Raw genomic sequence first — 15,894 nt, forward strand, 5'->3', positions numbered from 1 at the left:
CACTCTAGATCCCACTGCCTAACTCAGACCACTCTAGATCCCACTGCCTAACTCAGACCACTCTAGATCCCACTGCCTAACTCAGACCACTCTAGAGCCACTTCCCACCTCAGACCATTCTAGATCCCACTGCCTAACTCAGACCACTCTAGATCCCACTGCCTAACTCATACCACTCTAGAGCCACTTCCCACCTCAGACCATTCTAGATGCCACTGCCTAACTCAGACCACTCTAGATCCCACTGCCTAACTCATACCACTCTAGAGCCACTTCCCACCTCAGACCATTCTAGACGCCACTGCCTACCTAAGAACATTCATCTGCCTACTTTCAACTACTCCATATAAATCTGCTTGCTCCATATCTGCTTCATAAAAATCTGCCTACTTAAGACACAAATGCACAGACTAGCAGGGGTAGGCAACATTCGGCACTCCAGATGTTGTGGACTACATCTCTCATGATGCTCTTTTAACCATAATGCTGGCAGAAACATCAGGGGAGATGTAGTCCACAACACCTGGAGTGCCAAAGGTTGCCTACCCCTAGCATAGAGAATATAAAGTGTTTTAAAGTAGCAGTTATAGTGCCAAGAGTACCCTGCTGTGCAAGTAGTAAAACCATTGGTGAACGATTTGTAATTTACATGGCAGCTGCCCGGCACCAGCCCCGCTCCTCTCTGAGAGCCAGAAATGCTATATAGTCACCTTGCTGCTCTCGGCCAGTTAGCTGGACCATTTATAAAAGGGTTTAGCCAACGGAAGCTCCATGCAGGGACTTGCAGCACTCGGCAGACCCCAGATAAGAAGTCATACTTTTAGAAAACCGTTTGACTACTTACACTGGTTATGGTGCCTAGCACTATAATCACTACAGCATGCTGTGCTGGTTGGGGTGCTTGCAGTGTTGCTTTGATCTATAGAAATCAATGATATAAGGATATATGCAAACTTCTAATGTGCCTTGTATTTGAGTTCATGGCAATGTGAAGAGAACATTTTTATTTTATATCATAATTTGCAGGCTGCACCAATATATTGGTTCTGATTTGGCAGTGTTTAAAATGAGAATTTGTATTTGATCAATTCCAACTTGCGCTCAATTATATTCCACTAAATTAACATAATTCAACAGATGTTGATATTTTAATGTTTTCTGGCATTCAAATCTTGGACAGCTGTCTTCGAGCTTAGGGAAAAAGCAAACATTTAGAGTTAAATGCTGAACATATGTTTAAATAACCAATTAGAGAGAAAAAGAAAACAATGCATTATCCTTTCTAAGGACAGTAGGTATGCAATGCCAAGATTTTGGAATGTTTTTGGTACACAGTTATAACTCCAGAACCTCTGGGGAGAAAGGTTTGTAAAGGCATGATAGATAGCTGTAAAGGCAGCATAAATACTTGTGTAATGTCAGAGTGACAAGTATTTTTCTTTTCTGTTCTTTTTTGTGTGGATAAGAAAGGTAGGGATTGGACACCTGCAAATTAACGCACATCTCCCAATTTGTTTCAGCATAATGCCTAACAGATCATGACAACTAGGGAAGTCTGTTTCATTTAATATAAAATATTGTCGGAAAATTCCTTGTGGCCCTAAAATAAATCTTTTATGATCATATAAGATGTACTATGCTTTTTAATCTACTAACCGTTACTCCTGCGTTTGGGGTTACCTGCTTAAAATCCTTTGTTAGAAACAGCTTGATTGCGTTTTTGGTACAACTTGACAAGACCTAGATAGACCTTTATTACTCTTATACTACTCTTTCAGACACAGGATCCGCACATCCTTGAGTTTTCACGATGCAGTTAAATTAAAGATGTGTTAGTTGTAGCTAGAACATTGACATCTGGAGCTTATCTATACCGCAGTCATAAAAAGTGTGATTTTCAAATGTAAGCAATATTTTCAAATTAGAATATATGCAAAATAGTTTTCAAAGCAATATTAATTAGACAATGTGTCCAGAACCTATAAAGTTTATGTATTTGTTTCACAATAGTGGAGGCAGTGTTGGTTTTTAATTTTATTTATTTTTTTAAAAATGTATTTATTTTTTTATTTCTTGGGGAGTGGGTTTTGTTAATGTAATATTCTTCAAATCGTAAGTATCAGATTGTGGTTAGTGCTTCCAAATATGTTGACAATTTACAGAGTGATTACCCTTTTTTGTTTTTATTTTTGTTTAAAGGAACTGTATAGGTAAGAAAATGGATATCCCTTCCCCCCAATAGTAAACCTATGTCACGAAATGCTTTTTCCCCAAATAGTGTAAAAATTAGCTTTAGACGTACCTGTTTTAATCGTTATTTTGATCAGATTATCTGCCACTCCTCTGATTTTATGTCATATCTCCCTGCTTCCTGTATTTCGTCCAGGCTATCCACCAACGGCCATACTCCAGTGATTCTCTATGAGAATCCGTAATGACACGCCCACAATGTCTGTCCACCAATAGCCACGCTCCAGTGACTCTGTGAGAATAAGTAATGACACGCCCTCAATGTCTGTCCTCCAATGGTCACGCTCCAGGGATTCTCTTTGAGAATCATTAATGACACGCCTTACTGGGAGTGCCTGAGCTTCACTTAGCTCAGGGGTTCTCAACCTTGTCCTCAAGGACCCCCTACCAGTCCAGGGTTTAGGGATTACCTGGGTGTGTCTTAGAGTCTAAGGTGTTTTTTTTCCCCTTTTTCTAAACACCTTAGACACACCCAGGTAATCCCCAAATCCTGGACTGGTAGGGGGCCCCTGAGGACTGGGTTGAGAACCCCTGACTTAGCTCAAGACATGCCCACAATGCCTGCCCAAGCCTTCTGGGAGTCCTTAGTATTCGAATACTAGAACTTACAAACCACAACTCGCACACACAAACATTTCCTCATCACATTAGATATCATATTGGGTCTTGTGTTTATTATAAATATATCTACCTCTCTCTCTCTCTCTATCTAGTGTAGATTGGATTAGCTGTATTAGTCCAGTAGACAAGATGCCAAAATACCAGAGTATTGCAGTATGCAATGATACCTTTTTTATTGGACTAACATAATATTTCAAAGACAAGCTTTCGAGAGTTTCCTCTCTTCCTCAGGTCTGAAGCAATACTGATCAATCTGAAAGAGTTTAACATTTAAAGGACCACTATAGGTTCAATGAAGTGGTCTGGGTGCCAGGTCCCCCTAGTTTTAACCCTGCAGCTGTAAACATAGCAGTTTCAGAGAAACTGCTATGTTTACACTGCAGGGTTAATCCAGCCTCTAGTGGCTGTCTCCCTGACGGCCACTAGAGGCTGCTTCCGCGATTTATACTGAGTAAATTGCAGTTATCTGACGCTGGACGCCCTCACGGAGTCCAGCGTTAGATAAGATCCCCATAGGGAAGCATTGAGTAATGCTTTCCTATGGACGGTTTGAATGCTTGCGCGCCTCCAGCCGTGCATGCACATTCAACTCCACTTGGGAGCTGACATCGGCGGGGGAGGAGAAGTCACGATCTCCGAGAGAGCCAAATAAGCCAAAATAAGCGCCAAAATAAGTATAAAACTCACCTTTATTTCAGCGCTGCACGGGTTTGCCGGTGTTGATCCTCCTACTTGGCCAGGATCTTCAGAACTGACGATATCAGCCAATCCAACGCTTTCCCACAGGAAAGTATTTGATTGGCTTAGATAGTCAATTCTGATGATCTCAGCCAAGGAAACTGGGAAGGAAGTGGAGCTAAATGCCATGCTGGCCAATCAGCATTTCCTCATGAAGATGCATTGAATAAGTACATCTTTATGGTAAAAGTTTAGCATCTCCATGCAGAGACACTGAACATCCCAAGAAACACATCTAGTGGCCGTCTGAGTAACTACCACTTTAGTTGTTCCTCTGCAGCAATGTAAACACTACCTTCGCTCTGAAAAGTCTGTGTTTACAGCAAAAAACCTACAGCAACAGGCTGTAGACACCACAACAACTACATTAAGGCGTCGTTGTTCTGGTGACTATAGTGTCCATTTAAATACGCATTTTTTATTGTATAGATAGATATAGATACATATATAATTTATATAAGTAGGACAAATAATTTATAGATACTTATAATGTCTGCAGAACCCATGTCTGCAGAACCCATGTCTTTCTTCTTCTCCTTAATATGCACTTGGCCATTATGTATTTTTTATATTACATGGTATTTTTATGTTAAAATGTGCTGCTCAGGAGTGTAACTACAGATTGGGTCTTGTATATTCTTCTTGAGATTAGGGCCCCCAAACTTTGATTTATTATTAGATTTTTTTATTCTGTAAAGTTGTGATAGTAGACATTCCAGCATGCAAAAATGCATTTCAGGGAGGTGGCTTCACAAGCTACTGCACCCCCGCCCCCACGCGCTACCCCCACAACACACACAAACACCTTGACACACAGATACATGTATACACACACATGCGCACACCAGTTCATACACACTCTGGCACATACACAATTACACACAGATACACACACTAGCACACACACTGACATACAGATACACACTGACACACACTCAGATACATACACACACTGGCACATTCACTCAGATACACACACTGACATACAGATACACAAACTAGCATGCACACACTGACTTACAGATACACTCAGATACACACACATTAGAACAAACATTCAGATACACACACTAGAACACACACTGGCAGATACACTCTGGCACACTGAAACACACCCAGATTCATGCATCATGGCACATACACTCAAATAAACACACTAGCACACACACACACTAGCACATACATTCAGATACACACACTCAGATAAACACACTACACACACTCAGATAAACACAGTGGCATACAGATACACATACTCAGATACATACTGGCATACACACAATCTGACACACACAGATCATTCTTTATATATTTGCAGTACTCCCCCCATATAGCTTACCTTTGTGTCCAGGAGGGTGGCTTGCTAGGAGTTCTGGCTGAGGCCATGTATCTCCATGCTGCCTCCTTCCTCCATTCCTCCTGGGCGTGCAGCTCTCTGTGAAGCAGGGAGGAAGTAGCTGTCACTTTCTCCCTGCCAGCTGATATCACAGGGCCTTGGTTGTCTCTTAAAGGACCAGCACCCGACCGGCCCCTGTTTGGGTAGTATGGTGGTGTTAGGGGGCGCAAGTCATACACAATATAATAGAAATCACACACACACATCAGATCATGTGTGTGATTTTCGGGATATTGTGTATGACTTGCGGGTGTCAAAGAGCAGCATTCACCATGAAAGAGTCTCCCGGAACTACCGGGAGACTTGGGATGTCTGTGATAGATGCAGGTAAATCACTTAGAATTATGTGCTTGTTCTTTATTTTATTTTGTCTTCTTTAACCCCATACATATATTCCTCCAGAATTAAATGTAAAATGCCATTCATTTTGAAGAAGATGCCAATATTAAAAGACAAAGCTTCTTTTAAAGTGTATATTGGGGATAACCTTCACACCCTATAATAATCAGGTAGACTGTCTACTGGTCTGGAAGCAGTCTGCCTGTTACCAACACTAGCTTGTGCAAGTGATGCAGTTTTAGAGTCAAGTTTCCCAGTGTGTCTCTTTTTTTATATATTTTGGATATTTAATGCATTACAAGCAGATCTGTAAATTTGGGGGGTATTTGCATATTTCGAAACGAACAGATCTTGTGTGGTTCTGGTACCCGTGGGATGCAGGGAAGGTGAGTTTTATTTACTTGCGGCTGTCCTTGCGGCAGCCACCATATTAAAGCTGCAGGTCCTCTTCAGGTGCTTCAGCTGCCAGGAGCCATGTCGGTACTGAATCCTTGCGCGTGCGCAAGAGTACAACACTGAGATCTATGGAGGATCCCGCAAGGATCTCCTCCAGAGAAAAAGCCTGTATTCCACAGTCGTCATTAGTGACAGCTGCAAGGTCTGCTCCTCCTTTTGCGAACATCAAGCTTTACCATAAGACAAAAGAGTCTTTACCTTGTCCTTATAACTTTAGATTACATTGGAATTTCAGTGAAATTCCAACGCAGTCTTAATCTGTATTTCAGAAATTTTACATAGTTACATAGCTGAAAAGAGACTTGCGTCCATCAAGTTCAGCCTTCCTCACATTAGTTTTTTGCTGTTGATTCAAAAGAAGGCAAAAAAAAAAAAAACAGTTTGAACCACTTCCAATTTTGCAACAATCTAGGAAAAAAATTCATTCTTGACCCCAGAATGGCAGTCAGATTTATCTGATTTATTTATTATTTTACATTTGTTATGAAAATACTGAAAAGTGACAGATGCGCTTTAAAGGAAAACTTCAAGTAGCATAAGCACTTAAGCGCTTTGTAGTAGTTATGGTGCCATGATTTCTCTAGCACCCTTCCAGGTTAAGTAGTCAAACCATTGACACACAGTTTGAAGACCGGTGGCCACTGGTCACCTCCTCTTGCGCAGCCAGAAGATCTGATTAGCTGAGAACACTCAGCTGACACCTTAGTTCATTGGCGCTAATGGAAGCTCCTGACCGGAGTTTGTATCTCTGCAGGAGGTGCCTGCTGGACCCAGGTTTAAATTGTCAAATTGTTTGCAAACTGTATTACTATTTATCGACAGGGCACTCCTGGCACCATAACCACTAAATCACGCTGTAATACTTGCTATAATCTATCACACATTGTGGCATCCCCAAATACCTAGTATGCAGCTGTTATTTATTGATTTCTTTAATTTTCACACTTCTGCATACTAGGTATTGTAGGTGTAAGTGTGTTGCACTTGTGGGACTAAGAGACTTAACAGGTATACCTACCCATGCTGTAGTTATAGTTTACCTTTCCGAGCTAAAATCATAAAGTAATAACCTTTGCTTTATAAATACCTTAGCAGTTTTTCTTGTTCAATGTATAGAAGTTTGTGCTGTTTATATGACAGAATGTCACGAGAGTCGTACCCCAACACACAGGAAAGAGGAAACCCACCAAAGGTGGATCCAAAATACGTATTAACGAGCCTTAGAATGGCCGGACTTAACATATTAATACAACAAGAAACAGGGCCAAGATAAATCAAAGTCAGGATAACAGAAATACTCAGTCAAGACAAAGCACGGTCAGGATACCAGAAATCACACGTCAAATACGGAACCGAGGTCAAACACAGGAAACTACTAAACGAGGATCCAACAGAAACCACGATAGGGCAATGAATCGGGGGCTAAAACAAGCCTTAAATAGGCTTATCTATGTTCTGATAGGTCCGCGTCAATCCAAAACAGATTAGGATCACAATGACGACATGGTCACTTTAAGAGTGGGCGTGATGTCACATCCACATCTAGACTGCGCGACAGGAGGAAGTCTGCTCGGCTCACGGGAGGTGAGCCTCCCTCAGTGTGCCGCGTGGCCGCATGGCAGGAGGAGGTCTGCGCGGCTTGGTGGAGGTAATTAATGCCACACAGAAACACTTTAACCTTAAAGTCACATACCTACTTTTAGTAAAGCCAGTATGATACATTCAACTAGAAGTGCAACAGAGAGCATGAGAATAAAAGTAAGATCAGATTGCCTATCTAGCCATAGTATGCAATCATTTAAATTGGTACACTTTATTTGGCAACTGAATATAATTCTGGCATTTTCATTTAATTTAGCTAAAAATGTTTTCTGATATCTTTTTATTTTATTTTTATTACAGATATTGTTAAACAAACACCGTAAAAAATAAATGCAATATTTTAATTTTTTCACTCCTTTTAAAGTCTGTTCAATCAATCTGTGATGGGGCTCTGTAATAATTAAAGATGTAATTAATGGGCAGAATCTTGGCTTACCAGTATAAGTTCACATCACCCTGGCTCCTATAACCCTCTTACCTCCCACTGCCACGATGTGGCTGCTGTTTTGACACTTGCAGGCCTGCTCTACTGTTGCGCAGCTGATGCCCTGTCTGTGCTTATATTTTTCTTATTGACAATAAGCGTTCTTGCCAAACGCCAGGGACCATAGTCACATCTGTTTGTTTCCTGAGCTCGTCTGGGTCTGCATGGGAACACTTCTTGTCCAGAGGGCAGCTTTAACTAGGCCTAATCCTCTCAAAATTCTCCTTTCTAAATACATAAAATGGGACGACAAGTTTCTCTTGTCTTTTCTTTAAAAAGAAGAATTATTCCATTTGACATAGTTTGCACCAGATGTTGTCATCGTCACATTCAAAGCCATGTTTGCAGGCAAGGTGGTACTAACGAGGCTGATATGCTGCCTCCCACACTGCCAATATATTCTAGTAACTTCATACGGTAAAATGTAACAATGATGGAAAATGTGAGATGACTGCAGTGACAAAGTAATACTGTATGTGACCCTCATTTGTATTTCTCCGTCTGTTATCGGTGGGTTTTTAATGGGTTTTTTTGTTGTTTTTTTTTTTTTTTTTTTTTTTTTTTTTACACTATTGGGATTTTTAAAGAAATTTACAATAAGTAAAAGAAAAGGGAATGTAAATATTTCATTAAATATTTTGAGTTTATTATTTTATTATGATAACATATTTAATATTTGAGTTTATTATGAAAAAAACAGTGTGTGTGTGTATTGTATGTATGTATGTATCACTGTGAGCATATGGCTATGACTGATCAGTTATTTATGGTGAGCCAACATGTAAAAAAACTAAATCTAATGATCCACTTGGCTACCCTATAGAGCTTATTTTTCCACCTTTGTTCTTTAACCCCTTAAGGACCAAACTTCTGGAATAAAAGGGAATCATGACATGTCACACATGTCATGTGTCCTTAAGGGGTTAAGAAGCCCCCTTGAGCAAAGAAACTCAATGAATCATGTTTTCACAACTAGAGTCCTAGCTTGATGAGTAAATGAGCACAGACGGGCATCATGTTTCAAATGTCCTACTGCATTTCTACAGGTACTCTTAGCAATGGGGACAGTGTTTTAAGCACAGTTTTTTGGTGTTGAATTTTGAAAACTAAATCCAGGGTTATTATCCAAAAGTATCAGTAACCAGAAATCAGCTATGGACTGCACAGCTTTGACCTTTTGGGTGTTATCAGTATTGGCTACTTTTGTTCTGAAAGTTGAAGTCTCTGAGTGTATAGCTAAGTGCAGAATGTTTGTGTTGAGGCCAAACAGATATAACTCCCCATACTGCAGATAAGAAACAAATGGTTATGCATACCCTTCATTTCTCAAGTTGGACTTCGGAAGGCCCGTCTTGGGCACAGACGCTCAAGAAATCATGTTTTCACAATTATCCTAGAATTCCCAGTTTGATTTTTTTTCAGACTTCACTTTGCATTTCTGCAGGTACTTTTAGCAATGGATCCTTTTTCTTTTCTTTTTTTTTTTTTTTTTTTAAACCTAGGTTTTTTTCAAACCAAGGCCAGGATTATTAACTTAAAAGGATCGGTGACAAGAAATTCGGTATAAACTGCACAGTTTCAACCATTGTGGTCTCGTGAGCATTGTGCCAGTTCTGGATAGATCTTTGTGTGCATGTGTGTATGTGTATAATCTATAAATGTAATTGTTTGTGTATGTACATTATTATTATTTTTGGTTGTATAGCAGTGGATAAAAACTATTGACCATTGTTAAGGAGAGAAAGGTTGAAGCCGGTTACCCAACCTAGAGACTGTAGAAAATCCACAATAAGTGTGGAGTGTGTGTAGCAAGTCGCTTGAAAATGTCATCAATCGGTGTAATAAGGCAACTTATAAACAGATTTATGCATTGACCTCTATATCCATATTGTGTCAGTAGTTCATGTCTTCAGGCCTTCTTTTGTAAATGTTCCAGTCTAGCACCTGTCATGGACAATTACTCTTTTATTCCCTCCTCCACCAACTTCGAGGCAGAGATACTTTGTGCAGGTATGATCACTGCATAGTATGTGTATCTTGGTGTCTTTACTCTTGCATAATAAGTCAGCATGCTTCAAATTATTTCCTCCACAGAACATTAAAGCTGAAGTCCATTTTGTGTCTGGAGTTTGTCATGTTTCTGACTGCTTATAAAAGTGTTGATTGAAACAGAAATTGGAACTTTTGTAACTAGACAGCCAAGGAGGTTATCTTCCCCTCTACACAAAGCTAACAGGAATGACAGGCGCATAAGGCTACTGCATGCTTCTCCCTGGCAGGGCTGCTGGTGTCTTACCTGGTTCCTAATGTGTTCTCCTGGATGCTGCACACTCTCAGCATGTCATTTTATTCACACCTGAATTTGGGTCTGAATGATGCTTTTACCGGACCAAAACCGCCCACTCCGATGACTTTATTGCTCGACCTGCCTATTTATACTCGCCTATCCCAATCATTGCTGCCCTGTTGTGGTTCTAGTTAGCCCAGTAGCGCGTTCTTGTACATTAAGTTCCTCTGGTATCTGACTCTTGACTTGTGTATCATTACTTCCTAGACCTTCTTTTATACTATTTATCCTGTTGTGTCCTATATTTGATCTTGGTTATAACTCTGACTCTGTTCACTGTTCGCCTGGTCACTGTAAGGCTTGTGTCTCCTTTGTTCTGTTCTAGGTCTGTGTGATTTGGTTCCTATCCACCCTGACACTCCCCTTGTTAGTGAACTGTACTACATGTCATTGAGAAGCATTGGAACGCCACAGATACTGGCACACGTGCAGTTCCAACACATTCTCAATGAGAAGCCTCTGATTGGTGGTAGAGGGTTTTCAAAGCGGTCTTCAGCATTTGCCAGCTGTTTTTCTCTTTTGTATTTTTTTTTTTTAAACAAAAGAAAACATACAGAAAAAAAAATACATGCATGTTGGGGGGTGGGGGGATGTCTCAAATACTTGATCCAATCCTGAAATGGAGTCTGATAGTAGTCCTGAGGGTGCCAAGATCACCCTATAATGCATTGATGCAGTCAGCTGCCATTTTAGAGATCTGGAGATATCTATTTTCCAGCAACAGAATTCTAATCACTTGAGGGTAGACTATCAAGACTGGCTTAAGTTGAGGCCGAGGATGTAGTGGTTATGATGTTTGAAAAGTCTTTTTTTATTTAAGGCTACTATGTTAAGGGGTTTTTGGTCATACCTCCCAACAGTCCCACTTTGGGTGGATCAGTCCTAATTTCGGGGTCCTGTCCCACCATCCGGCTTTAGTTCACTGGTGTACCGCATCTGGTGACACCAGATTATGGACCAGCCTATTTTGGAGCCATTTAATATTTTGGTAATTATTTTTCAAGAACCATGTTACCAGTCCTGAATCTCATTTGTTTCGAAAATGTCTCTTGCACTGCTCTTGAATCTTATTTCACTAAATATATCAATGCACAGGATTGTCTGTTTTTGTTGGGATTTTTTCCCCCCCTAGTAATTTTTATAACACATTAGTAAAACAGATAGCCTGAGTTCTTCAAAAATGCTACATTTGCTATACATGTATATTAAGTCTAAAATTGAAAAAAAAATTAATAAAAAATAACTTTGTAGAAGAACTGAATTATTTTTCATCCTTAATATTTGAGGGATCTTTATTTCCTGTGCTCTAGTCTAAACCAGCCACCTATCCCATTAGTGGATTAATTCTATTCCTTTTAAGTATAATTATGACAGAGTGTAATTATTCCACAGTGTTTTATCATTGTGGCTCCAGTTTAATTATCAGATACAGACAATATTTTTATCTGTGTATGAAAGCAGAGGGAGCAAAAACATCGCTCTCACCTTGGCTCTTGATCAAAGTGTCGTGCTTCGCAAAGACAAATGATTCATTTATTATGAAGGAACAAGCCTGCCTTTCAGACATACATTGATTTTAAATTAAAAAGAAACTGCTGTGTTCTACATGAGGGGTGACAACAATAACAAAGTAGTCTTTACTTAATGTTATTGCTTACAACTCCATTGCATGGGCCTCAAGGAGTAGGTTATTCCAGGGGAACCGGAGTACTATAATCTAACAAGTGATCAATAATCTAGATATCTCAATGCAGCCAAGCAGATAATCAATTCTCGGTAGAATTGCTCCACCAAGGCAAGTGGTTACACATGTATCATAGGTCTTTGGGTTCATCTCCTGTCTTTATTAGTTTCTATGTTTATTTGTTTGTGTGTTTTTTATTGTGGGTAGGGGATTTTTATACGTTATTGCATAGTAGAGACAATATATAAACTCCCTGGGTGCATTCCTTAACCAGTAGATATTTTACATCAACAAAAACACTGACAGACATTGAAAAATGCTGATTGCCAACACAACACAAATAGGTAACAGACAGCCTCCATTAATTGGCTAAGGCTGTCAGCTGAAAATGCAAATACCTGGGAGGTGGCACCAGGAATTGCCAACATAACTACAACAGCAAGCTTTAATGATAATGGGGTTTAGAGTCCTATAATTCTCAGCTATGTTTTTCTTGGCATCCCTGGTGACAGACAACACTGATAGTGATATCCCCTCCCTCCTCTTCCCTCCCCCCTTTCTTTCCCTCCTCCCCCCTCCCCCCCCCATGGAGGTGGACACTTACTATGCAGGGGAGTTTTAATTTACCGTATATGTATTAGTGTTCTTTTTCCTTCGGCCACATATAGGACCTGACTCCCTTTTGGGGACCCTTTTTCTACTATTCACTGTTATGCAGATTCCTTTTTTAATTTAAGGAGGCATGCATCTTTAAGGTGCTGCTCCTTGCCCACTAAATAAAATAAGACACCTGGCCATTTTCTCCCAGCAGATAATTTCACTATTCCGCTGAGCCCCAATGACTTAGGTTTGTTATCCATGATCCTATGAGTATTGGAATCAGCATGTCGAGGTCTTCCTCCTATAGGATGAATGACTCTAACCTTACACACCAGAAGCATGTAGGGGTACACTCATTGTCTGTTGCTTGCCAGCTAATGATGTCAGGCCCCTTCTAAGCTCAAAAGATTTAAAAACATTGCTAGCCCCGGTAAATATTATATTCTGGGGCTAGCTAGCTGAAGATTTGGTTAAACTATTTTTGTTTTATTTTATACCACTTTCTTGCTTCCTTCTTTTCAAGATAGCTGAAAAGGAGGAGCCTGGCACCATGTACCCTTAAATCTTCAGAAGAAACACTATGTAAAAGTGGTTAAAGTCCAGACAGCTGTTTCTGAGTCGACATGGTTCCATCCTAAACTACAATTAACTTGCTCACAAATGCACAATATTCCTATACAACCTCACTAGTTAGCCATTGTCTCCTAGGCAGCTGCATTGCATCATTACAACTTAATTCCTTACTTCCTGACTCAAAGAGAGTTTTTGCAGATAGTTCATCCAATGAGAGAGGTTGGTCAGAGATGAAGCCACCTTCCTGGCAGGGGTCATATTTAAGCTAATTACTGCCATTAGAATTCTAGATTGCGAGAACCCTCTGCTGACTCAAAGCCGCACCAACTATTACAGGTTATTTTAAGAAGTGCCCTCTCAGATGTTAAAGAGAAAAAACTGCACCTCTCCAGGAGATTTAATACAATTTTTACTTTGAAAGCTCAGTTCCTCAAGTCTGGATACATTGGTAGATGCAACAGTAGCAAAGGCTACCAAGTAAGCAGCCATCCCATTACAGAAAGCCTCACATTATTATGATCCGATGGATTAGAAGACAGAAGAGGCTATAAAAAAACCTTTCAAGGACTCCTTGACAAGTTTTAATCCAAGCTTGGTTGTCATTTCAGTAGTTAGGTCCACCCAGATTTGGGTTCAGCGAGCTGAAGATCTCAAGCAGGGGATTGACCCAGAAGAGATCTTTCATATTTTGGCCGACATCTGTGCAGCATTGTATGTAATGTACGATGCTATGGCTAAAGGGATTTGCATGTCTACCCATGCTTTGGCCCTCTCTCTAACTGCTTGTAGAACCCTCTGGCTGAATAATAGGATGGCCGATAGTGCCTTTGGGAGCAAGTTGTGCATTATCCTTTTAAAGGTAAAGACCTCTTTGGCTAAAACATCAGTTCTAAAAAAGCCTCTCCTGGCAAGAATTGGCTTCCTCATAACAAACAGTATTTTGGGGTTACAGGTCCCAGGTATCATCTCACTTTCACAAAAGATAGCAAGAAATCCAGAGGGGTAGACCTTATTGTTCTCAATGCAGATTCTTCCACCTCTAAGCCTTCTGGCTAAGTAGTGATGAACAACTTCCTGTAGAAAATAATACCCCTGCTTTCTTTATGCCCACATGCAGAATTAGCCTCCTATTCTTTGTAACACATGGTGTTTATGCCCTGATACTGTTTTACATATTCTTCAATGTGTACTAGGTGGTAGGTGTTTTAAAGCACTATTCTATGTATTAAAACGAAAGCTCAATCTCTGTTTATTGTGTGATATACAGCGTCTGCAACACAATGACAATTTGGAGCATGCAGCCTACTTTGTCAACTCCTCATTAGGCAAAAACGAAGCAGTTCGCTAAGAGAGCAAGTTAAAAAAAAATGAGGGTGATGAAACAAGGTGCTTATAGCAATTAGCTATAATTGTATTTTATATTGCTTACCATAGAAAATAATTTCCTTTTGCATATTACCCTCAAAATAAATGAATAGTAGTGTTTCAGCAATAAATGTCAATCTGACAGGAAGGCGTTTTCAACAAATTGATAACTTAGAAACAATATTGTGATCTTCTATGATAATTAATCTTGACTATTTACCTGTCATGGGCCCAGTGTTTAATATTTTTTTTTTTAACACTAAGGTAGGAAGATTGCCAGATCTGAAAATTAAAAAACATTCCTTTTATATTATTCATTCCTGTAACAATTTATGATGATGCGTTTATATGCTGAGCGCTTGTCAACAAACATAATTATGTTTCGATATAAACAAGATTGGTGGCTTTATTATGCAGCCCCTTCTTCGTGGAGAAGCTTATGATTTAAGCTCAGATTATTTAGGAAATATATCTGCCTGACATTTTTTCCCTCTTTGTTAACAGTTTTCTTTTGTTAATTACTTTCAGACAAACGAGTGTCCATTTAGGATCCTTGTTTATGGGGGACATCAAACGAAGACGGAAAGCCGCTCCGCTCCCCGGACCCACCACCTCTGGTAAGGAAGGAGTATAAATCTTTGTGGATTTGGTATTTTACTTTTTTTTTTTTTTGGGGGGGGGGGGGGGTTCTTGTTTTATTTTTGCTATCCTGATAATTATGGCAGATTGCCAGACCTTGTACTGTTTTTATATGATTCACAAGTAGTATACTTTCTTTTCCCCAGCTCTCCACCAGATGTTTTTAGCATATAGTTTTACAGCCATTTCTTATACGCAGCTCTGTTGAGTGTCTGGCAATGAAGGAATTACTCTGTTTAAAGGGAATCGTGGTTTATAAGCTGGAATAATCTGAGTAACTGATCTGGAGGGCAGAAGATTGTCCCCCAAAATGGTCTGAGCTCCTCTCTTGCTAGGAAAGGTATGACCCACGTGCCTGCCAACGAAGTGCTAGAGGTGCAACATTATATATAGATCCATGTGTTCTAAAATGGCTTCTACTACATATCAAGTTAATAGGGTCACTTGAAAGGCATGAAGGTGGTCCCCCATACATTATACATATTTCTTTTGACATATCATTTGCCAGGTGAAAGCCCCATCCCAGTGTTTTTACTGGTTTAGTTGTCTGGTCTGTACTAGTCTTCATCCAAGATTCTGTAGTTCTATAAATAAAAGCGGCACTGTCGTGCCAAACTTGCCTTTCCCCAATCGCTTCCTCTTCTCTTCCTCGCTCAGGATCTAGTTTTCTTTAAAACATAAGACAAAGTAGGGAAAACTTTTTTTTCTTACACTTGACCATCTTTGACCCAATGAGGAGCTTAAGTCCTGCTCAATTTACTGTGGTCAAATACATTTTCCCACAATACTCACCCTTCCTC

At 39.9% G+C, this 15,894-nt stretch overlaps 1 protein-coding gene across 1 annotated transcript in view; it reads left to right on the forward strand.

The window, feature by feature from the left end:
* The window catches only part of GPATCH2 (G-patch domain containing 2), a 114,915-nt gene that overhangs the window by 83,901 nt on the left and 15,120 nt on the right, over nt 1-15,894 (forward strand). The window contains exon 9 of the mRNA XM_063443822.1: nt 14,984-15,072. Coding sequence (XP_063299892.1) covers nt 14,984-15,072 — 89 coding nt within the window. The remainder of the gene's footprint in view (nt 1-14,983; nt 15,073-15,894) is intronic.

The sequence above is a fragment of the Pelobates fuscus genome, chromosome 2 (assembly GCF_036172605.1).
Source record: "Pelobates fuscus isolate aPelFus1 chromosome 2, aPelFus1.pri, whole genome shotgun sequence".
Lineage (NCBI taxonomy): Eukaryota > Metazoa > Chordata > Amphibia > Anura > Pelobatidae > Pelobates > Pelobates fuscus.